This window comes from Silurus meridionalis, chromosome 26, assembly GCF_014805685.1.
Source record: "Silurus meridionalis isolate SWU-2019-XX chromosome 26, ASM1480568v1, whole genome shotgun sequence".
NCBI classification, from domain to species: Eukaryota; Metazoa; Chordata; class Actinopteri; order Siluriformes; family Siluridae; genus Silurus; species Silurus meridionalis.
In genome coordinates this window covers 13,678,276-13,704,265 of record NC_060909.1, presented here as the reverse complement: position 1 = coordinate 13,704,265, position 25,990 = coordinate 13,678,276, and the positions used below count along the sequence as shown (strand labels likewise).

The 25,990-nt window shown below is 36.4% G+C and overlaps 1 protein-coding gene across 2 annotated transcripts; it reads left to right on the top strand.

Annotated features, from left to right (window-relative positions):
• Positions 1-9,331: 9,331 nt before the first annotated feature.
• dync1li2 (dynein, cytoplasmic 1, light intermediate chain 2) lies at positions 9,332-25,611 on the top strand. Of its 2 annotated transcripts, none has more exons than XM_046840552.1 (13): positions 9,332-9,484; positions 10,194-10,267; positions 10,422-10,538; positions 11,105-11,335; positions 13,771-13,937; positions 14,720-14,813; positions 15,762-15,897; positions 18,834-18,945; positions 19,095-19,154; positions 19,711-19,752; positions 20,164-20,281; positions 20,589-20,702; positions 21,988-25,611. In XM_046840552.1, the coding sequence occupies exons 1-13, from the start codon at positions 9,387-9,389 to the stop codon at positions 22,092-22,094; spliced, it is 1,470 nt and encodes a 489-aa protein (XP_046696508.1). In that variant the 5' UTR covers positions 9,332-9,386; the 3' UTR covers positions 22,095-25,611. The 2 variants fall into 2 exon arrangements, with proteins under 2 accessions (XP_046696508.1, XP_046696509.1); XM_046840553.1 differs by having other exon boundaries at positions 21,993-22,182.
• Positions 25,612-25,990: the final 379 nt, after the last annotated feature.

Here is a 25,990-nt window from a genome sequence, read left to right as displayed (position 1 = left end):
ACTCATTTCAACATATTTCTTCCTGAAACACTTAAATAAAAAAACTTGTATACCAAGTTTGCTTTTTAAGCTTGCTTTTTAAACTTGACTATAACTCTTAAAATTAAGCGTTATAGTCTGATTTATATTAAATTTGTGATCTAGCATACCAGTGTAGATTCATTAATTGCTAGAGACTCAAAGCACTTTTGAACGTCGCTCTGCACAAGGGCGTCTGCTAAATGTAAATGCTTTGTAAATGTGATTGTAAATCATCAATCTCTGAAAAGTATATTATCATTATTGTGCACCAGTAGGTACATAGTTAATTTCACTGGACTGCTTACAAATGTTGAATCCTTCTTATAGCATTGCCTTGTGAATTAGTTTCTTATAGATACAAAGCAAATTAAGGAGCAAATAATATATATTTTTTTCCAATACATAAGTCCCTTTACAAATAAGGCTAATAAGCATCATTAGCATTTAGGATTCAGTTGTAATGTTGTTAGTTGTGAGGACAGAGTTTTTTTTTCCCAGTTAATGAGCACATGTATTTACTGTAAGCCTCATTTTGGACCTGACAGTTTTGCTCATGTTTCTTTTTTGTGGTTGTTGTTGGCAGTTGTTTGCATGCAAAAAGGCTGTTATATTTACACTGTAAATAAACAAATCTGCACTTGTATCTTGTAACTCTGATCATTTCTTAACATTGGTATCTGTCAGCATTCTGTCTTTTCTGTGTTTTGCCCACCAGATATTACTAGCGTGTTACACCAGTGTGTTTGCCCTGATTACTCATTGTCATTGTGATCACACTCCATACACACTCCATACCAGCTACTACAAAGAGGTAACTTAAATTTAACTTAAAGACTTGCTGTCCTCTGAAAATAACTCTATATGATTTACATAATGATTTACATAATTACATATTCTATTTTTTAGCAGTCCTTTAGCAGGATTATCGGCGTAATCATATTTTTTTGGGAGAGTAGTAGCTTTCTCTTTGCAATCCTGCCATGCACACAAGGTTGTTCAGTGTTCTCTGTATAGCACACTCATGAACATTAACATTAACCCACCTAAGAGAGATATTTATTACTTACTTAGAAGTTATCCTCGGTTCCTTTATGACCTTGCGGACAATTGAATAAAATTTTCTCGATTTGTAAACAATCTGTCTGACTGTGGATTTGTGGAGTCTGAACTATTTTGAAAGATGGTTTAGAGATGGTTTTGTAACCTTTTTTAGGAGCATGGGAAATCACTTCATAGGCTCAGAAACACTGTCACTGTCTGTAAACACATTTCACTGCACCATCCACATATGCAGGTTAAATGTGTATTACTCAAAGAAGAAGCCATATGTGAACATGATCCAAAAAACTCCACTGTCTTCTCTGGGCCAAAGCTAATTTAAAATGGACTGCAGCAAAGTGGAAAACCATCCAGCTTGTTATCTGCATCAGTTATTGCATCTCTGATGGGTTGGGGTGCATTAATGCCTATAGAATAGGCAGCTGTTACATATGGAAAGGCTTTATTAATGTTAAAAGTTATATACAGGTTTAAGAACCTGTATATAATTTTCAACATATGCCATCCAGATAATGTCATTTTTAGGAAAGGCTTTGCATATTTCATCAATGCTAAATGGCACACTGCATCCATCTATTACAATAATCAGACCTTTCACCAACTGAAACTATTTTCTGATCATGAAACAAGAATATGACAAAGAAACACCATACAGACTGATATTAAAATAAAAGGGTTATGCTATATGTTGTAGCCACCAAAATCTAAATTATGTTATACTTTTCTTAAAATGGTAAATGTTCTTAGTTTAAACATTTGATTTTGTGTTTTTTCATAAACAGCATATGGGTTTATAAGATATTCTAATCATTGCAAACTGTTACTAATAATAATGTAAACTAATCATTGACCCCCCGTCAGGGTAGTGTTAAATTTCCGAAAGTGTAACAGAGACTGAGTGCACGTGAAACCAGGGCTTTTTCTATAAATTATTAATAAGCATGTCTTAGCAAAAAAACATCAGTGATTATAAGAACTGTAAAACATCTATCCATTTTTATCATTTCATTATTACAACCCCAATTCCAAAAAAGTTAAGATGTTTAAAATGTACACAAAAACAGTAAGGGGTAAGGGGGTGTTTTTAGTCTACTTTTGTGTAACAACAATTCCTGTCTATTACTGTATTTATGTGATTAGGTTCCTTGTTCCATTAGTTCTTCTCATCCAGTTTGTGTCCATCACCCCATAAATGTACCCTTTTCTTCTAAATCAGCTACTTCTAATTGTATTATACACAGTGGCTACAAACAAAGCGTTGCTGACAAGAATGAAAAATGTAAGAAATTGGAAAGTTGTTTGATTTAATTAAACAACTAATTATCCAATACACCTGATTCTGATTCTGAAGAAATAAATCAAACAACTTTCCAACTTCAAGCTTTAACAACTTGACAAATACAAACCTAGAAATATTTTAGAGACATTTTGTAAGGCATTTGGACATGAATATGAGCAAAGTAAATAAAAGTTTCACCACATTGTTTAAACTGGTCAAACTGGTCATCTGTTGAGATGCAGACAGAAGCAACTGATTCCTCTTGAGATAAGAAAGCTATGCTAACCTTCTAACTCTAGGTATGACAATAACACAAGACAAGATTGAATTATTCAGAGTCAATAACTTAGCTAATTGGTTTCTATTGTCATTTTAACAGTATACAGTGTAAGAATTACAGACTGCCTCAACCCAGATTCCACCCTACACTATATCAAAATAAGCTCATCCGCAAAACGGCTTACATTTCACAAAAGTAGTTATGTAGAATTTCAGTTGTATCAAAACTAATCATAGTCTTGATTGAATCTGTCTGGGAGACAGCAAGCCTTCAAGGACCATTTCTAACCAAAAGGTATCTGAGACCATGATTATCATTCACACAATACCCCTTCCTGACCTACTGCGGGGCCGGCACCAGCAAAGGTGCGAATACCAGTGATTACCACCTGCTGACCTCCGCCCCCGAGAAGGGTCTTCCCCAGCCTTTTGTTTCCTCACGCATGTCCTATATCTAATTTACATTTAAAGGATAACTCCGGTCTATACTTCAAAGGGAAGAACAATATAAAATATCTGGGCAGAGTTTGCTCTGGGTTCTTTCTGACTCCGATGAACCCAAAGTGCTTCGTGTATTTTGTCACTGCTACGCTGTTATAAACTTCTTTATTACGATCTTCGTTGTCCTCTTCATTTTTTCTTACATTGGCGAGCCACCCAGCGAGGGATTTCCGGAAAAAAAAAAGCGGGGAAAGGTAAGAAAACAGTTTCTTTCTTCTATGCTTTTATTTTATTTCAGGGAACCCCCTCGTTTAAAAAACCTAGAAAAGAAAGATTTTAAGGGCAGAAAAGTATTTAGTTTATTCAGTATAAGCAGGAGGAGTTCTTAAGCCTATTCTGTACATTTCTGTGTAAGATTCTAACGGAACTGAATCAGCCTGACGTAGTGTGGTGGCAGAGTTGTATTGGAATTGTATTGTTTCTAAAGTAACTGAAGCAAAGTGCTTAAGTTTATAAGTTTCTAAAGTAATTGAAACTTTCTGTGAGAGTACTATTACAGTTTCTAACGTAAGTGAAACTGGTAATAGTGTAAAGAGCGCGACGCACAGCGGCTCTGTAAAGTTCAAAACAGTAACCCGAAGTACTGTGGTGTGTCCGACGCACTGTGACACTGTTTTAAACTCATGTTTTAAGCCCGAAGTACTGTGGCTACGTACTGGTTTAGGATATAACATGGTATTGTGACAGTGTAATATTTTGAACAGTTAGTTTAAATTATTTCAGAAGTTTAATCGGTTTATAGACTCACGGCTATTTTTAGGCAACTAGATAACGTGTAGTTGGGAAAAAACGCGTTAATAACAGTTTTGTCCGACGGACTGTGACACTGTTTTAAACACATAGTGTGGTTTTGTCTTGTATTGTGACAGTGTTGCATTTATAACTGTTTGTGGTATCTTGCTGAAGTTTATTCATTGTGTACTACAACTATTGTTACGGTGAATAAATAGACAAACTGTTATCTTAATGTATCTACATAACAAGTAGTTGTAACTTTGGAGTATTTTGGAAATGGAAGAGCTGATTATTAAGTACATCGCTAAACACGGTTCACAAGGGATGTTTGATGGAATAGAGAAGGTTGGTGATAAGCCCTATGAGTGGGCTGTTTCGAAGTTTGAAAGTTATCCAAAGATGCCTCGGAACAAACAAGGAAAAATTGCAAATGCCCTTCAGGGAGTTTTTGCCTCGTATAAGGTAACCAGGAGGAAGCTAGATGAGCTTGAGTCTGAAAATAAGCAGCTTCATTCTAGAGTCAGTATTGGAGACATTTATACAAAAAACTACCAAGTCAGTGAAATATTATGGAAAGAAGAAAAGGACAGAATGCAGAAAGAGATCGCATTTCTGAAAACTAACAACAGTATGCTCAAATCTTCTGTTGAATCCTTGTTTAATGATTTGGAGGAATCTAATGCTGCCTGTCAGTTTCTGATAAAGAATGGCAGAATGGAGGAAAATCACAGTCAAAGGTTGGTAGATGTTTCACTGTATAACCGAGTTCCAGGAATATTACATTTGCAGAAAGACAGTGATGAGGGTTTGGAAAGAGAGTCTCAGTTACTCAATAGTAAAGACTCTGACTATAAAGTTAGATTTCCAGTAGCACCAATTCACGTCACTACGACTGTGAGAGCTAATGAAAGAGGGGAGGAGCCAATGGTCTCGACTCTGGTCAGAGGGTTTAGCCCCAATGAACTAGAAACTGTGATTAAGAATATTGGGAAATTTGATCCTGTAAAACAGGATCCCTTAGATTTTCTGAAAAATCTGGAACGATATGCCGACATTTACAAATGTACGGATGGTGACACATGCATTTTGTTAACCCTTTGTTTGCCTGACACCTTGTCTGGAGCCTTAACTCAGAAAGTAAAGGACAGAAATGCAAATAAGTTTGAGAGGAAACAGGCACTGCTCGAAGTGTTAGGGCTGATGTCAGTTAACTGGGATAAAATAGCTGACATTCACATGCAAAATAGGGAGCACCCAGTGGCATTTTCTGAGCGATTATTTGATGCATTTAAAACTTTCAGTGGCAATCCTGATATTACTCAGAATGATGTTAGCTTCAAATCTGCCTTGATTAAGAAATGTGATCCCCTTACCCACTCTACTATAGCAATGCATGTGACACATTTATCTGAATACAATGACATTATTACTAAGATGATACAGTTTTACAACAGTAATCCTAGTTCAAAGACGTCTCATCCTGTATCAGCACTAGGTGTTGAGAAGCCAGACTTTAAGGCCACAGAAGAATGTGAGCAATTGAAGTTGCATCATAAGCAAAGTAAATTTTGTTCCTTTTGCCACAAGATTGGCCACGTAGTCCACAAATGCTGGTCTTTAGGAAAGGGACGTCCACCACCCTATTTCCTTCGACGCAGAAATATGCATTCTGATAACCCAGATCAGGTAACTGTGCATCTAAAAGAAACTTTATGTGAACTCACAGCAGTATTTAATAAGGCTATGGGGTCTATAGTAAAATGGTTAGCTGTCCCTAAGAGTAAAAACTCTGTTTGCTAATGTTGCCTTGGTTAACGACTTACTGCATTTTATGCATTACGGCCCCGACAAAGATTTCTGTGATGTCCAATTAATATTTAGTTTAAAGCAACTTTGAAATTAAACTTATATTGTTAAAATTACAGTCCTTGCAGTTGTTCTTATGGAAACATATGCTATAAGTTACACGTAACAAACATAGATGTAGACTAATGTGAATTTAGCTGGTGTTGAACAGTTGTTAATGTGCTCAAGTGCATTAAGGCTAATGTAGCTAAAGTTTCTACTGTTGTGTATTCATTTAGATTAATTGTTATGCTGTAGTTGTTAATGCACTGTAATACATTTACATCAAAGTAGTTAAAATTGTTGCATAAGACTGGATTTGGTGTTGAATTGTAGCATTTAGGCCTTTCAGAGCTGTAAATGTTAACCATAATCAGTAATCTTATGTTGGAGATTTAAACTACAATTTGATAATGATCTAGCTAAGTTTTGTCCTATTAGCCATGTTTTAAAGTGACTGCTGACAAGCTAAGATAAGAGGAAAGGTCTACGCTTGTATGTCGATCGAAACCGCTGAGCTAATAGAACAATTGTTTAGTCATTAGATTATTCAATGTGTGTGTTAACTATGTTGAACCAACCTCTCAAGGTGGAATTGTATGGGTTATTTCTACCATAAGTAACACCATCAATACCACAGTAAAGAGTAGAGTTAACTGCTGAATTTTAACATGTAATGCTTCCCCCACAGCATTTAGAGGTGCTACACCTTCAACTTAAGTTATGCTTTGGTAATGGGCTTTCATCCCATTCAATGTTTATTTATTGTTATTGTACCCAGTGTTTTCAGAGGAAACTCCAGATACACTGAGAACTTTTATGTGAAAAGGGGAGGGGGGCAATTCTTTTTGTTTCCCTGAGTTTTTCAGAATCACCAAACAAAGATGGCTGAATGGAAGGTAGCATTGGCCTTTCCAGTGACGAGAATGATGCAAGAATATGCAGAGCTACAACCAGCACTTCTTGCTGGTTCGGTGAAGATGAGACCATATCAACAGACATTATTCAAACCAGAAGAGCAATTAGTTTGATAAAAAAATATCCCAGAATTGTATTTTTCCTATTCCGGTTTAATATGGGATGTAACTTTAAAGATCACTGTATGTATGTATGTATGTTATATTCCTCATTATTGGCCAAAAATTATGTTGTATGTGTTCCATGTTAAGATGTCTATATAGGACATATAGGACATTCCCATCGTTTATGAAAGACTTTACTGTTTGTGTATGTCATTTTCCTATTTTTGACAGTGTATTATGTTCTATTGTATTTGTTTTATGTTAAGATGTCAGATTGCGTATGATTCAATATTCAATGTAGGATGCCTCTATTGGTTATGATGGTTCCTGAAGGCCTCTATTCCAGATAAAATTTTACATATAGCCAAATATTTTATAGCCAAATATTTTATATGAAACAGGTGTGCCTAAGGTGATGACCGATTGATGGATAAGATTTTACATATAACAAAAATTTTAGGAGAAACCTGCATGGTAAGCATGCCGAATGGGATGAAGCGATAACCGGTGTGCATGAGGTGAATGTTCCAATGACGGGTAAGATTCTCTGAGGGCCGAAGGAGGACAACCTAAGGCAGGGCTTCACCGCCACTGGGCACCTGCCTAAGACAGGAGGTGTAATCTGTGTAAAGGGAGTGGATGTGATGCTTCAGGGCCAAAAGCATCAAAGGGGGGACTGTAAGAATTACAGACTGCCTCAACCCAGATTCCACCCCACACTATATCAAAATAAGCTCATCCAAAACGGCTTACATTTCACAAAAGTAGTTATGTAGAATTTCAGTTGTATCAATCTAATCATAGTCTTGATTGAATCTGTCTGGAAGAGACAGCAAGCCTTCAAGGACCATTTCTAACCAAAAGGTATCTGAGACCATGATTATCATTCACACAATACCCTTCCTGACCTGCTTGGGGCTGGCACCAGCAAAGGTGCGAATACCAGTGATTACCACCTGCTGACCTCCGCCCGAGAATGGTCTTCCCAGCCTTTTGTTTCCTCACGCATGTTCTATATCTAATTTACATTTAAAGGATAACTCCGGTCTATACTTCAAAGGGAAGAACAATATAAAATATCTGGGCAGAGTTTGCTCTGGGTTCTTTCTGACTCCGATGAACCCAAAGTGCTTCGTGTATTTTGTCACTGCTACGCTGTTATAAACTTCTTTATTGCGATCTTCGTTGTCCTCTTCATTTTTTCTTACAACAGTTTGTACTGTACACAGTAACATGATACAACATTCCTCAGGACCATGATGCTACAAAGGAAACAGAGTTACGCGAGACAACACAGAACTCAGGGAATAAGGAAATAAGGAGGCCTGTACACAGGACTATCTTAAGTGTAACAACACAAGCAGTTACAGTGCGTAGAGAGGATTTGGTTGCTGCTCTTTGACTTCAACTTGACTCACCTGATCAGTCATGGTTTAGAGTGAGGTTTAGGCTGCCCACCTTATTAACATGTACAGACACAAAATGTCAAAATGTATAAAAACGAAATGCAGGAATAAATAAACGTATAAATGTTGAATGCATTAATTAAATAAATATATAATCTAAATATATTATTATTAATAATTAATAATAATAATACATAAATAATTATAATTAAAAACGTACATTTATTTAACGCGTGTGTGTGTGTGTGTGTGTGTGTGTGTGTGTGTGTGTGTGTGTGATTTATTTCTGTATTTCTACATGCAGCCTTGTTTGTCCTGCAGTACCAGGTCTGAGCCAGCAGGGGACATGTCGTACGTCATTGTGTATTAGATGTCTACAGTGTAATAGGATGAAAAAGACTGAGCTGAACTGCTCATTTAGTCGCAGAGACACGACTAATCAACCTCTGCATTATTTATACACAAATTCAGCTCATCTTTTAATTTAAGTATGTAGTATTTATTCTGCAGGAGTGTTTGTGCATGAACAATGTTTACTTCTACTAGTTTTCCAGAGAAACCCATAAAAGACAACACACATTTCCTACAAGATGTTAAAAGATAAAAGATAAAATATAAAATTCTATATTTCCAGACTGTGTGCGCTATAAGGACTTAAAAAACACTGGACTAAAATAAACCCATTTCCGATATCAATCTGTCGCCTGCGTCTGTTCCTATTCTCAGCGCCAGGCGGCGCCATTTAACTAAATGACATCATTCAAGCCAACGCGGACTGAGCCGTCCATTCAATTGCCATATCATAATTAACAATATATCGCGCGAATCTAAATCAGTGTTGTTGTCATGTTATGGATTATTTTAAAGATATGTACAAGTATGAACTGGGTACATACGAGTAGTTTTGTATTTATTCGCTATTTTAAAAATGACTCTTTTTTATTTTCAATATTTGGGTCCTTCAGACAGTCCCGAGACACTACCTCTCCCAATATAGCTTTTTCTTTCTCCACCCATATTTCGGCAAATTCCGCCCTGTTCGATGGGATCGGCTTGAAAGTTCCTGCTCGCGCGCAATCCAAATGTGCGTCCCGCGTGTGAGTGACGTAATCATCAACCAATCGTAGCGCACGCAGTGGGATTTTACGTATCCAATCCCGAAAGAGGAGGGCGTGGTTAGTCAGAATACGGGTGCAGGGAAAATGCCGCCTCCCTTTGTGGTTTAGGTTGTGATACAAGATGGCTCCGGTGTTGGAGAAGAAGTTGCTGGGTGCAGCCGGGACAGAAAGCCACACCATGGATAACAGCGCCGAGGAGGACGAAGGACAAAATCTGTGGTAGAGTAACATTTTTACCTGCTCATGAAAGAAACCCAAATCACGCGCTTGAGAAGGAGATTGTAGCTGCAGGGATGATGAAGTTGCTTTGTCACTGCCGGCCGATTTAAACACACACACACACACACACACACACACACACACACACACACACACACTCTCAACAGTTTATTTAGCTGTATACACAAGTCATATATAAAAACCGTTTATAAAAGCATTTATCCATCAATCTATACATATTTACCTGTCTGTTTATTGTTTATACACCATATATACATACATACATACACACACACACACACACACACACACACACACGTGTGTGTGTGTGTGTTCCACCCTTCCCTTCCCCTCAGTACTGTCAAAAGCGTGGCTGATTTTAGGATAAACTGAGATCAAATTAAATGTTTTTAATTGTCTGAATAATTAATAGTTAAATAATAATCCACACTTATTATATAAAATAAAAGCGAAATGCTTTTATTATACTGTATTATTTAATCTGCTTTAATTATTCAAAATTATGCAGTATATTGATTTATTTGACTGGTAATAAAAGATGTTAATATTGTTAAGTTCAATATAATAAATGTTGTATTAAGTGTGTGTATTTGTGTGTGTGTGTATATATATGTGTTTGTATATGTGTGTGTATGTAAATCTGTAGATCTGCTCTTGTTGTTAATTCTACTTCCTGTTTCTGTTACAGGTCCTCAATCCTCAGTGAGGTGTCGACACGTTCCAGTAGCAAACTACCATCTGGGAGAAACATCCTGCTCTTCGGTATGTCTGCGTTCTCCTTTTCTTTTCCTGCAGTTTGTAGAATTATTATCATGGAGTAATGTTGATCTGATTAAAGGCTATAGTTTGTTGGTGATTGTGGTAAGAGTCTTGTTTTTGTAATCTTGACTGATCATCATGGCTCTATTACCTTTAGGTGATGACGGGTCGGGGAAAACAACGTTGATGACGAAACTCCAAGGGGCGGAGCACAACAAAAAGGGCAGAGGATTGGAGTACCTTTACCTGAACGTCCATGATGAAGACCGAGATGGTAAAGATGGATAGATAGAACTTTATTGTCATTGCCTGGTACACAGGTACACAGCAACGAAATGCAGTTTTGCATCTGCCAGAAGTGCAAAAACTAGCAATAGTGCAGATAAATATGTAGCATATGTACAACATGTAATATGTATATATGTAAACAAATAGTCACTGTTCAGCTTATTACTGATATTAATGAAGTGTGTTTGTGTTAGCTTTGTGGGTGTGTGAGCTGTGTGTGTATTGGAATTGGTTTGGAATAGACTGGGGATGAAAACAGAATGAGCATGAGGCTGGGACTGAAGATAGTAATGGGGTTTGGAGAGGACAGGTGGACGTGCAGATGATCGTGGTAGCAAGGCCTGGACAGAGATAGAGCAGAATAGAGAGAGAAGATTCGGTATCAAGGGCAAATATGAAATTCTCCAAGGCTCTGAAGTGGGATTTGGGAATTCTGTGGAGAATGCCAGGAGGCAGGAATGGGTTGGGGAATCACTTATTTTTTATTTGTGCTATGATATTTTGAGGTATTTGAGACATTTGGAATTGTATTGTGTTCTTACTGGTTTTCAGACCTGACACGTTGTAATGTGTGGATTCTGGATGGAGACGTTTTTCACAAAGGCCTGCTCAAGTTTGCAGTGTCCTCCGAGTCTCTGAAGGACAGTGTAGCTGTCTTTGTTGTGGACATGTCTAGACCCTGGTCCACCATGGAGTCTTTGCAGAAGTGGACGAGTGTCCTGAGAGAACACATGGACAAACTGAAGATTCCCCCTGAGGACATGAGGGACATGGAGCAGAGGAGTGAGTTATTATTGTTGTTTTATTATTATTATTATTATAATAAATAGTAGTAGTATATTTAAAAGAGGTAAATATGGTTTGAAATGTTAGTTTGATTTTAAGGATATATTTTATTATTATAATGTTGAGGCAGAATAAAATCTTGTCTGTAAACAAATGTTTTAATTAAAACAGAGTGTGATTGAAGGATGTATATAAAAACCTGTCAAAAATCCTACTTTAATTATTATAGTGTGTGTATGTCAGCTTTTGAAGCTCTGCTATTCTCTGGTGTATTTTCAGTCTTTAGTTTGAAACCACAGATTGTCTGAGTCAGTTAACATGTGTGTCTGTGTTTACATGTTTCTAAATGTTCTTCACTTGGTGTGGAAACAGAAAAGCTCAAAATTCCAAAGGTTTCTCCTTAAAAATGAGTGTCATTGAGGTTTTGGGCTTATTTAATTTGTTTTGATGTAAAAGTGTGTGTAAACCAGTCAGTCAAAGTCACACTGTTTTCATTACTTTCTCTTATTTACACACACGTTCACTGACCAATAAACATGACTACACACAAGCATGCACAGTTAGGACCGAGAGTAATTGGACCGAGAGTAATTGGAGTTACTGTCACTAATGTTAGTAGTATATTAGTAAGTTCTGAAGTATGTAAGAGTGATTCAGTAATGGGAATTAGGGCCAGAAGTGTGTTTAACACCCCCTCATCTACTTCCCCTATTCACTTCCCCTTAGTTGAGTCAGCTTTAACATCTTCTATCCTGTTCCATCACACTTTAGTGAAGTTTGTTAAAGTAAGATGAGGGATTGAGTTGAATTACTTCAGGTGAACAGCTTTACCCAGATGGATTTGCAGCAGATGAATCAATAGAAATTGATTGTTTACACAGTAAAATGTACTAAGATTATAAGCCTCATGTTTATATAGCATGTTTAGCATTACAGTTACATAATAATAAAGTTTTGAATTAATATTAAGGCTGTGATTGTGTGAATATAAAACATATGTTGGTGTTGGTACAGCAGGTCTCCTGTACTGCTCTTTATCTTCATAAATAAACCTTTTAGTAGTATGTTTGGATTAGTTTAGGTTTTTGCCTAATTGAACTGAAAATCTTGTTTTCTCTTGAGGAGTTGTGTTCTTCTTCAATGAGAGAAGAGAATACAGATATTTTTACTGTCTTAAAGCAGGCTGTAGAGTCATGATTATATTCATATGTAATCTTGGTAAGATAATGGTGCTGGTAATTAGAGCAGTAATGGTTGTTATTCAGCATGATGAGGTTTGTCCTAATTATATTTGATGCTTTTTTCTGTAAAGTGACAGTCAAAAGTCTAAAGGAACATTATATCATTCTAAATCATAACTGCTTCAAACTTCATTCCAGAATTCTTTTGGCTAATTTATGTATTTTTTTTATATATATAAAATATCAAACTGGCCTGTAGATTTTTTATTTACTGCTGATGAGTGGTTTGCATCTTGCTGAGGTCTTTGAATGGTGGATTGTGATGCATTTACTTTTGCCTCATGGAGGTTGTTGATGTCACTACATCCTCTACCTTCTTAAAGGTGCTGCTCCGACCGCTAACACATTATACATTAGTTTTTATGCCGGCCCTATCATTTTATTGTGTTGTATTTATACGCCACACCTAAAAGGCCGGTCCATGAAAATATTGTCTGACATTAAACCAATTCGTGGCATAAAAAGGTTGGGGATTGCTGCTCTAGAGCACATGCAAAAACATGTTCTATTATTTTTCCTTGAATTATATTTCTTGAAAAATGTGTCGGTTCAAGCTCAATTGTTTAAGTATAGGTAACACATACAGGTGTGGTCAGGAAATTTTGATCTGAAATTCTGATCTGTTGTCTCATCATCAACAGCTTCTATTGATGCCAACCTTAAAGATCTGCAATGTAGAGGAAGATATCTGGATAAATTGATACTGAAGCTTTAAATAACCCCAAAAATTTCCCTTTAACAAGGTCTGTTTTACTGCGGAGCTAAACTCAGTACATAAGTGATTATTAGCGGTAACCTATTTCATTGTAACCTATTTAAAAGAAATACGTTTGTGTGATTATTAAGTTCTGTTGGAAGAGTAGCAGATACACTGAAGTTCTTTTATAGACACTCATTCGTTTATTAAGTCCCTCTGATAAACATGACATTGAGTAAATGAATTCACTCATAAAGACTCGAGTCTGAAGACTCAGGAAATCTTTGAAATCTTTAAAATTGCAGGAATCTTTTGTGCAAAGTCACTAATTAAAACTTTGTCATTTTAATAATAAGCTTTAACACTGTATAATTACGTCCTGACTGCAATGTGGACTATGGTCAGATATCACTAAAATATTTACACCAGTATGCAAATACATGCTCTGACGATTAACTCCTGAATTATTTTGTCTGTGTGTATGATGTGTTTAGTGGTGAAGAATTTTCAGGAGTATGTAGAGCCTGAGGAGGCAACTTCATCCTCCCCTCAGAGAAGAAGTGCTCCTGCAGGAGGAGATGATGAGTCTGTGGTGTTGCCACTGGGAGAAAACGTCCTTACACACAACTTGGGGATCCCTGTGCTAATCGTCTGCACCAAGGTACGGACATTATTGTATGATTTTAATACTAATCATATCAATCATACTAGCCAAAGGCACCAACTGTAAGCCATTCTTTCTGAGTGTGAACTGTGTTCTCTGATAACTGGCTGATTATTTTCAGTCTTAAGTCTCTAAGCTGTTCTCAGGCTTTGCACACCATTGTTCAGTTTGCTTACCCTTTAGCAATGAAGCTGCAGATCCACCAGCATTCTCACATGCTTCATCAGTCTGATGATTGCCTCATGCCTCTGACTCTCACTGACTGAAAATGTGCCTTTGCAGTCACTGTCAGTTGTTGGTCATCAAGAAAAAAATTATGAAAAGAACAAGTGTTAAGATTGGTGCTGTGTGTGTGGTTTCTAAATAGGTCTGTTTTAAACGAAGGTGGAGCAAGTTTCTGAACTGGAGAAACAGCCTTAAAAAAATCACAGATTACACCTTTCAGGGGTTTTGTTGGTGGAACGTAGCTTTCCTTCAGAGTCAGTTCAGTATAGTTACTGTTACTAATTTAGACACAGTATGACATTTTTCATCAGTTATTATATAGTATTCATTATCAAATAAAGTGAATTAGTAATTATGGAATTGTTTTTGTTTAGCATTTCTTTAGTTGTCCTATATTTTGGATCAGTTGTGATCAGTTGGAGAGATGAGGAATAAAAGCAGTATTTTTTATTGTTAGTCTTTTTATGAGAGAATCTCATGAGAGAACAGCTGACTTAAAAGCATCTAATGATCTCTCTCTCTTTCTGTGTGTGCATGTGTGTGTTTGTGTGTAGTGTGATGCTGTCACTGTGCTGGAGAAAGATCATGACTACAAAGAGGAGCATTTTGACTTTATTCAGTCGCACCTCAGGAGATTTTGCCTGCAGTGTATCCTCCACTTTCAAGCTCGGTTTATAAACAGAAACAACGCTTATAAAGTAATCCCCGTTTATCGTGGTGGTTATGTTCCAAAACCACCAGCAATAAACGGATGCCACCCAAAAATGCTATTTTATGTATACAGTACTGTACTGTATTAACATTTGACTTCATTTTATAATTAATAATTATATTTATATTAAAACATTTCATTATTTTAACATAAAACTCCATAAAAACAATTCCCTATAAGTTTTTTGGTCTATCTGCGAGAGATTGGGAAAATCAGCAAAACAAAGTAGTTATGTGGCAAATGTAGTTCCGTGATAAACCGGGGGCATGAGATTCGAACCGCGGTAAAGCGGGGATGATTATTATTATTATTATTATTATTATTATTATTATTATTTATTTGTAGATTTTTAAGATAAAAATTTGAACAAACATCCAATTTACTCTCTGAGAAAATACTCAACATGATGCCACAATGAATTACCGTATTTTCCGGACTATAAGCCGCTACTTTCTTCCCATGCTTTGAACCCACGCTTAAACAATGAAGCAGGTAATTTATGGATTTTTCCTGGGTTTTTCCCGGTTATTTCTTGGTAGGCTACTGTTTAGATACAAGCTGTGTTACAGTCACTGTCTTTTGTTAAAGCCTGTGTAAAGTTCATTAGTTTCAGTGTAGACACCTGCGACTTATAGAGAGGTGCGGCTTATTTATGTTCAAAATAAAAATCTTTGTAAAATTCAGTGGGTGCGGCTTATATTTGGCTGCACTTAATAGTCCGGAAATTACGGTAAACGTTATTTTTTCCTTTTATATATTTTTCTTCATGGCTGTTTTTAAATCTGAGTAAAGTGTTAAATTAGAGCAAACATGTAGAATATGCCTGTCTTTAATAATAAGGAACAGATTTCCTTGTTTGTGTCTTCCTTAACCATGTCTCATAGATGGAGCTGCTTTGATCTACACTTCTGTAAAGGAGGAGAAGAACTTGGACCTCCTGTACAAGTACATGGTGCACAAACTGTATGACTTCCATTTCAACACACCGGCCTTAGTGGTGGAAAAAGATGCAGTGTTCATGTGAGACACCACACGCACATATGCTCACTACTTTAATAATTAGGATTAACTGTTTTATTTATTTATTTATTTATTTTTTTGCATTTGCATTATGCTTCTAACCGAATATAACCAGCTGATTAGCTAGTGAGCTGCTAGTAAGGGGGGGAAGAGGGGTGTAATTGTATCCAAAGTATTCTGCTCACACAGAATAGCCTTTATGTACATCCTCATTGTCTTATTTTTTTAGCACTACTGTCTAACTACTACTGAGTTACAGTATCTCTCAAAAGTGAGTACACCCTTCACATTTCATCAATCATTTTAGTAGATTTTCTCAAGGGACAGAGTAGTCAGTGTGCGGCTTGTATAGCAGTACAGATTTACTATTCTCTAAAAAGAAACACACGGCCATTACTGTATAAAAAAAAAAAAAAAAGCTGGAAACAAGAGTGAGTTCAACGTAAGTGAAATGTCAAAACTGTACAGTGTCAATACCTTTTGTGAGCACCATTGTTACTTAGCACTGCATTATTCACCAGAGTTTCAGAAGAGGCTTCCTTCTCCAAGGACGGCAATGCAAACAGACTTGTTGCCATGAGCAGTGTATGGTCTGAGCACTGATGAGCAGACCTTTCGCATCTGCAACCTCTAAAGCAAAGCTGGCACCACTCATGAATTTGTTGTTTGAAGCAGCTTCTGCACCTGATGCACAGCTTGAGGAATCACCTTCTTTGATGGACACTTGCAAGGCCTGTTCTGAGTGGAAGCCGTCTTGGAGAACCTCTGTATGACCCTGGCCACTGTATTGTAACTCAGTTTCAGGATGTTACTGATCTTCTTAAAGCCTCAACCATCTTTGTAGAGAACAACAATTATAATTCTCAAATCCTCAGAGAGTTATTTGCCATGAGATGCGATGTTGAACCATCCAGTAGTCAGTATGAGTGAATTGTACACAAAGCACCAAATTTGAACTGCTCTAATATATGATAAACAAATTTGTATGGTCCTGTCAAGCAGACAGCAACTTGCATGATGAATATGACACGTGGCTTTGCCTTGTGATACATCTGTTATCTCTTAGGGTGTACTCAATTTTGTTGCCAGCAATTTTGACAAAAATGGCTGTATGTTGAGTCATATTCAGAAGACAGTAAATCTGTACCTCTACACAAGCTGCACATTGACTAAAATATACTCAAGTTACATTTCTATAGTATTGTCCCTTGAGTAGATACTAAAATGGTTGCTGAGATGTAAGGGGTGTACTCACCTTTGTTAGATACTGTATATAAACTACTGTATTTTTCGGACTATAAGCCGTTACTTTTTCCCCACGTTTTTAACCCCGTGGCTTAAACAACGTAGCGGCTAAGGATTTTTCCTGGGTTTTTCCTGGTTTCACAAACTTCAAGCCAAAAAACTGAGCGACATAACATTAGACCAATGAAATTTCCAAACAGAAACGAAAAAACGCACTTCACCTGTGTTCTGAGCTGCATGGCATCGGGAGAAAAACCTTCCACCGGTGGCGCATGACGATGACAAAAGATAAACTCCCCAGAGAAATACAGTGGTATCTATAGCTACAAGTTGAATTCGTTCCATGGACTAGCTCGTATCTCAATTTGCTCGCATGTTAAATCAGTTTTCCATATTGAAAATACTTAAAATGGCATTAATCCGTTCCAACCCTCAAAATTACACCCGTTTTATGTTTCATGTTATTAAAATGGAAAATACATTTCTAAATAACAAATCTTGTATAAAAACATAATAGAAAGAGTATGTAAAGATATAATAAGGTTTTATTCAGTGTAATTTTCTTGGAGATGAGACGACTTGAGCTAACGAAACGCCGGTGGGGTGTGTGTGTGGAGGGGGGTAGAGGCACTACATCACTCCTGTACACTAAGTATCCCTAAACTTAAAAATTTTTACTTTTTCTTCTTTGCTTGCTTTAATTTTCGTCACGATCTTCACTTTCTGGCTTCGCTTTGCCATCTAGCAGCGGCGTCTCGAGCTCGTACCTCAATTTTTTGCTCGCGTAACAAAGCAAAAAAATTGTCTGAGTGACCGCTCGTACCTCGGAAAACTCATACATTAATGCACTCGTAGGTCAAGGTACCACTGTAGTTGTGAAAGGAAGGAGGAAGACAGTGAACAATGACTTTCTTGGTTGGTCACTGTTTAGATACAAGCCGTTGTAGCGTGTTGAGTCTGGGTGAAGGGAGAGCTCACTAACTCCAGTTATAACAGAAATCATATAAGCACAGACAGGTTTCCAAAACTCGTGCTTTTTTATTTTTCTTTGCAACAGCGTTATGGGTTAATCAAAGAAACTTAGAAATGAGCATCAGAAAATAATAAGGACATAATCCTCAGTCTCCACACACGCAGTAATAGCGGAAGAATGCAGTGGCAGCCTATTCCCAAAATACCGCTATGCTCCTGATAGAAGAGCAACATATTGCATTTAGTGTCTTTCATTAAAACCTGTGTAAAGTTCATTAGTTTCAGTGTAGACTTATAGACAGGTGCGGCTTATTTATGTTAAAAATAAAAATCTTTGTCAAATTATATAAGCGGCTTATATAAGGGTGCGCTTTATTGTCCGGAAATTACAGTAGTCAGATTTGAACATGGGGTCTCTAGCTTAAAGCATTTGGTTTCCACAAAGCCTCATCTAATAATTTCTATATTGGGCATGATTGGTCCAGTGACGAAATTTTTTTTTGTTGCATCAAAAAAAACTGAGGTCATGTCACCAAATCAGATTGACACACAAACACAAGGACAATTTTTTAAATGAATATATATAATATTGGACAGTGTTAATTGATCTCTTTTGGGGTGAGAGAAGAGAGAGAGAGAGAGAGAGAGAGAGAGAGAGATTAATTAATACATCAAGTTTATACATCCACGAGGAAAATTCACAAAATATTTGTTTGCAGTCCATCCGGGTGGGACAACGAGAAAAAAATCTCAATCTTACATGAAAATTTCACAACCGTCCGACCTGAAGATCCGTTTGAGGATTTTATTATTAAACCACCAGTACGCAAGGTGAGACCCCCCCCAACACGCACGCACACACACACACACACACACACACACACACACACACACACACACACACACACACACACATTAACTGTTTATTACATTTCTGACCTTTTTTCTTCCTTTTTTTGTTTGTTTGTTTTTTTTTGCAGTTAGTGCATGACAAAGAGATCAATGCTGAAGATGAGCAGGTCTTCCTCATGAAGCAGCAGGTTTGTACATGCAATAATGAAATTGGAACGTCCTTCATGCTGTAATCCAATTTGTTTGAAATCTTGTTAGTATATCAGCATTGGAATATAATTAAAGCCAATCTGAAATGTACATATTTATATATCATTTACTGTCTGAGACACTTTCATGATCCTTTTTTTAACATGCAACAAAATAGGTAGTTTATCTGTGAAGATTTACTTGACCAAGCAAATATTATAAATGTACACGTTAAAATTTACTTTAATTGAAAATCCTCCTTTAGCATGAATAATAGCTTCCACAAACATCATCTCTTCTGTGTTTGTCTTACTTAAGTTCATCTGTTATAGCCAGAAATGTCAAATTTGTACTCACCTGTTTACTGTAACTTTTTTTCCAGACATTCACTGTCCAATTCTTGTGCGTTTTTGCATTTTACTTAATAATTAAACTTAATGCATATAAACAAACGGAACATGCATGTGACTCAAAGACGATGAAACACAGTGTGAACTTTGACAGGAGCTGTTATAGTATGTATTTAATTATGATGTGGTGTTTTTAATCCTGCAGTCTTTGTTAGCCAAGCAGCCGGCCACTCCATCACGAGCAACAGTAAGTCACATTACTTCCTGTTTGCACTTTCTATCCATTATATTCATTAAAAAAACAAAACTGTTAGGCCTGTTTCTGAGTCTGTTATTTTGGGAGAAAAATGCCTAAGAATTGTGATTTCATGTTACCTTATTGTCCTCATACCATATCTTGGGAATGATTAATTTTATTCCACAGAACTGTGCAGAGTCTCTGGAGTCTATAAAAAATAAATTCACTGATATTTGCATTACAGTGTTTATACACCAAACATAAACATTATCCTAAACTTCTTAAAATGAATTAACCTGTTTAAGTGCTTATAGTCTAATGTGATTTGCATCATTGAGTGTTAAATTAATTGTAACATACAAGCAGCATTTCAAATGAAGTTGCAAATATCCCAACTCTGTGTGTGTGCGCACACGCTAGGAATCTCCTTCACGGGCAGCATCTGGATCTCCTCGGCCCAATGTACGCACTGGTCCCACCAACGTCGCGAGCGTGTCTCCCATGACGACTGTAAAGAAACCAGACCCTAACATGAAAGGTGAGCCATCTACTGGCTTCTAACCCATAAGCACGCTGTGTGTTTTACATTGGCTTAAACACATTGATGGGGTGTGAGGTGACGTGCATGTGCACACATCACAAACACAAGTGTGTTTAACACCAGACACAAGTGTGTTCTGTGCTATAAAGTGAAAAGAAACAGCTGTATTAGATTAGATGTTTCTTTAAAAATACAGGATCTTGTCTTCTGGGAATATTTGTAATGCGATTAAATGATTACATGATTACATTACAAAGTGCTTGTTTGCAGAAACATTTATGTACACATGTATGTGTGTGATCAGGTGCTGCTGCAAATGAAGGTGTTTTGGCAAACTTCTTTAACAGTCTTTTGAGTAAAAAGACCGGAGCTCCTGGAAGTCCAGGGACAGCAGTACAGGGATCAGCAAAGAAAACAGGTACACACACACAGTGCAAAGCGTGACCACGTATGTTACATCATTTTTTGTATAAATGGGGTGTAACGGTACACAAAATTCATCTTTTGATGCGTACTGTAGTTTTTAAGTCATGGTTTAGTTCAATTTGGTACGGTTAGAGGAAAGAAATGCAAAATGTATTTTTTAAAAACAATTTTAAACAATTTTAAATAAAATGCCTGCTTGGTTAAATATATAAAATAATCCTTTATAATATTTTCTAAAAATAAAATAAATCTTATTAATGCAATACATTTTTTTATTATATTGATAAAATTGAGTAATTGATTAAATTGGCATAAATTAAATTGATAAAAAAAAATGTAATTAAGTAGTTTACATTTGTTATTACCTTGGGTAATACAGGTGTGTATATAAATGTGTGTTTAACATTTAATATTTATTTTCTAAAGATATATTCTAATTAACTGTTCTACTTATTTCAGCATACCTTAACAAATGTTTTTATTCCTTTCATCCTTCATTAATTCACTCCCTCGATATGTGGAATTGTCAAGATGTTCTCCTTTTAAGATAAACTCTTGAAGCTGGACATAAAACGCAAAAGAATCCATATCACTAGCGTTGGTGATGGCAGGAAGTGGCAGCAATTTCACGCAAGCACAAACAACGCACTACAAATTGTGTTTCCAGTACGGAGTGAGTAGCCACAATGACACTGCGCTAACTCCAGTTTCTTTTTTATACCCCTGGAATTGTTGTGTAGGTTTAAAAAAATCTGTGCCACTACACAACAGCTTTGAGACAATGTCCATTGTTGAAAGCGCTATACAAATAAATTAATTGAAGTGCGAGGTGGAGACTTAACAAACTTGCGGTCCGCCACGTAATACGTTCCTGAAGGAACTCAAATTTTAGTGTTAACGTTTCGCACGTAAAATGGATTGCATTCGGTACACGTGCACCGAACTGAAAGCCCTGTATCGAAACGGTTTGGTGTGAATATGTTTACCGTTACACTCCTAATGTATAATGTTATAAATGTATTTCATGGCATTATTTTTTAATATGTAGCGATTGGTTGTAGATTGTGCATTAATTGAATAAAATAGCACATTTGGGTAATATATGCAGAGATGTACAGAAACTACATTTAGAAGATTCTGCTACAGATCTGTTGTGAATCCAGAGAATGTGGACTTCTGGTAACTTTCTTTTTCTGGTATGAGTGTGAGCTCGCAGATACTACAGATTACTTCTCTCTCTCTCTTCCTCTCTCTTTCCTTTTCTATCTCTGTCTAAGGGCAGAAGCCGGCTCTGAGTGACGTGCAAGCTGAACTGGACCGCATGACGCACAAAACTGACTCCGCCACGGCCAATCACAGCACAGCGCCGGAGAACGAGGCGTAAACACACCACAGAGGCACATACATGTACACACACACACACACACACACACACACACACACACACACACACACACACAAACATACACACACGTACACACAGGAAAACCTAAACAAAAAACATTAATATAATGACCAAATTCCCACACTTAGTGTGTGTGTGTGTTTGTGTGTGTGTGTGCGTGAGAGAGAGCGAGAGAGAGAGAGCGCTTGTAAAATTGCAGGTGATTAGGTTTATTTGAATATTGATTTCATATATTGTTGATAATTTATGGTAAAGTTAAACAATGAACATCCATTCAGAGTGTGTGTGTGTGTGTGTGTGTGTGTGTGTGTGTGTGTGTGTGTGTGTGTGTGTGTGTGTGTGTAACTCTTTACACTCATGTTCCTGCAAACATGCTGCTGTTTCTCGTTCTGCTTTACCTGATGATTGAAACAGAAAAGAAACTAAAGAAGAAGAAAAATGTGGGGTGTGTTAAATAAAAGAGTGGATTTCCGTCAGTGTGTATTAACATGAACATGGCGACGATGCGAAACTGGTGTATTTATATTCTTAAGGAAAACAGGAGCTTTTTCAGAGCTGTCTCTCACATAACACCGCTGACGTCATGACACTAATCCAATGCCTTTTTTATTTGCGTAAAATCGATTTTGTAAATATGCACAAAATAGTATTTGCTATGGTCTCGTGTTTTTTTTTTTTTTTTTTTTTTTTTGTATGATGTTCAAATTTATGAAGAAGACCTTCAGATTTTGACTAAAGTATTGGCATGACATGGAGCTTATTTTGTTTTTGTTTATTTTGTTCCTCAACTCCCAAAGTGCCTGTTGTAGGGGATATGCACTGTAGCACTGTTGGTCTCAACTTCCCTTTTTCTTGCTAATTTATTATTATTATTATTTTTTTTTTTTTACTTATTTCAGCTATTAGATATTTTCATTCCGACTTTTCTTGTCCTCCATTTGTCTTTCATGCCACAGCTGTTTGTTGATGATTATTTTACACCACTTTAAGTTTCAGTACTGCTATTCCTGACTTGTTCACTTCCTAGACGAGCATGTACTCTCCACACTATACCTGACTGAGCTGAGACATTTCACCTGGTTTACTTAGTCATTTATTACTATTATTTCTGTTTGTAGTTGTCTCAAGCTCGACATCCTTATTGAAGTGTTTAAAAGTAATGTGATGCAAATACATCACAATTAAATCCTTCAGAATCTCACTGTCTACTGCCCGAAAAACATAACCAGATATCTGATTCATCGTTGTAAACAGACTCTAATAATATGCTCTAATAATATGGGTGTCATAGTTGTTAAACTTTGGTAAATTCAAGTTTGTCTTCCATCTACAAAATGTGGAACAAAAAGAATAATAATCATAAACTTGTTCCTTGATTGCACTTTGCACTCATTTTATAAGTAGGTTTTGGTATTGAGCACTTTTTAGCCTCGTCAGATTCTGGCACTTATCTGTAGAATTAAAATCAGTAATAAATTTAGCATTTGTTTTTAGCTGTATGATTTCAGATGCACGATCCAGCAATACTCAGTGCTTCTATGGAAACACACTAATCTATACTATTAACCTATGGTACCACTTAAGGTAGTGTAAGGATTAACAGAAATACTACCACCTGAATATGTTAGATTGTTTAATAGACCCATAGTTAAAGTCCTGATGTTAATCTTCTGTGTCAACGGTAACCATGGAAGCTGCTGATGTTTTCTTAGGCTTTTAGAGTTCACAGTACTGCAAAAATATTTCAGTTCATTTACTTTATACTGTATAGAAGTAGAACAGATTGGACGTGATTAGATATTTTTGATGTGCCATTTTGTTAGAACTGGTAATTAGTGCTGCAATGCATTCTGGGTCATGCTCTTAAAGTCTGCCGTGTCATTGGCTTGATTTTCACCTAAAAAACCTGCTTACGTCCAATGTAAACCAACCGTTATAACTGCTGCTGCTGATTAATTATTATTAGGGGAAGTGGATAAGGGAGTGAGATGAGCAGTATTGAAACACCGCTTCATTATTTTATTTGTCTGACTCGACTTAATACATTTTTCAACATTTGTTCTTTCGACTCTCAGATCATCGCATCATCTCGATTCTGCTTTCTGTAATAGAAAAACAATATATATAAAAATGGATTGTGTTCGTGAAACATTCCTCATTATTACACACGAGCGCCATGTAGGATAAATATTGATTATGCTTATTTTCTTTTCTATTTTTGTTACAATCTCTGCTGATCGTGTTTCATATCTTATTAATGTACATTAAAAAGTTTTTGGTTTTTTTTGCTTTATTTGTGAAAAGGAAAAAAGAAAATTAAATCGAGGACATGCAACCCGTAATTAAATTCTAAGCGGAAACGTAAATAAGTAATCTTGAGCGAAAAAAGGAAAATTGGAACCAAAGACATGCGATCTCTGTATTTGTGTGTGTCATAGTCGCGTCCTAAACTCGACCCAGGTGGAGTTTGAGTTTAATAATTTTTTCCACCTGGTGAAATTATCATTCCAGCACTCACACATGCTATATTTATCTTCACCCTGTCTTTCTCACGTCTTTCATTTCCAAATCCTTTCCTATTTAAATAAACAAATAAATCCTCTCCCATTGCTTTTAGTCTCTTTAAGGGAAAAGACCACAAAGTGTGCAGAGTCTACTTTATTTTTTTTTATTATTTTTTTTTACATTTTGAATTCATTTTGCATGGATATTATTGTTATTAGTATTATTTGCTGTATAAAAAAAATCAAGATTTGTAAGATTTCTTTCCTGCACATTTGTAAGCACAGTCTGGTCCAGTTCACTTTTTATTTGTTAAAGCACTTCCAGTAAAAGCGCATTAATAATAAACTCCATTTAAACTCAAGCCATGTGTCAGCAAATCAACTCACGTATATTACTAACTAACCTTATATCACAGTATGTGATTTTATTGGAGAGACATCACAGTTGTTGGGATGTGATTGGGAGTGATTAGATGTCAGAGAGGTATTGGTGTTGAAGCTGATGATGGACGCTGTTCTGCTTTACAGCTGAATTTACTCACATTTATCTAAACCTTCATGTTTATGAAAAAGATGAATACTGTACGTCAGAGAAAGTGAAGTCTATGAATGTGTTTTTATCAAAGTTATCAGGATGTGTGGTGGAATTCTTTTATTTTTATTTTTATTTTTAAAACCATGAGTTTTGTATGTAAATTGATCCCATTGAATACAAGTGGTGCGTGCATTAGACATGGCAGATGGAGTAGGTTTTTTTTTATACTTGGAGTATAATCCGCTGTATAACATGTAACTGAAGCACTTCCCCTCATCAGCCTCAAACAGAAAGAGTCCAATTCCTTTATGAACGGGTTTTCACACTTTGTTCTCTCTCTATATTAAATCGGTGTCACTGTATGCCTTTTTTTCACCTGAAGTATAACGGTTTTGCAGATCTGCTCGCTTTTCTGCCAAAAAAAGCAAATGCTTCAATAAAACAAATCCAGACTCCATTTACCGTGTCTCTGCTCTTTATTGTGCTCCTCTGTTTGTGAGCATGCCACTGAGATGTATTTCAGATTTCTTAAAACTATTCTGAAGGAAGGAGTTTCCAGTGCTACATCTTACATGCGAACAGTCATGGCGGATACATGACGTAGAAAAATAATAAAGTTCAGAATGAGTACTGTAACTCGCATTACACCACCATATCAGATTGTGTGCATCACTTATTTGCGTGAAGCATCAGGAATAAATATTTTCTTATTTAAATAAATAAAAAAATCGCAATAATTTGAGCCTTGTGGAAACACGGCATTTTTGAGAACAGAATACCAGTCAGAAGTAATTCTTTTCTGTGGATAGAAAACAATGTTAAAATAAAATACAGAA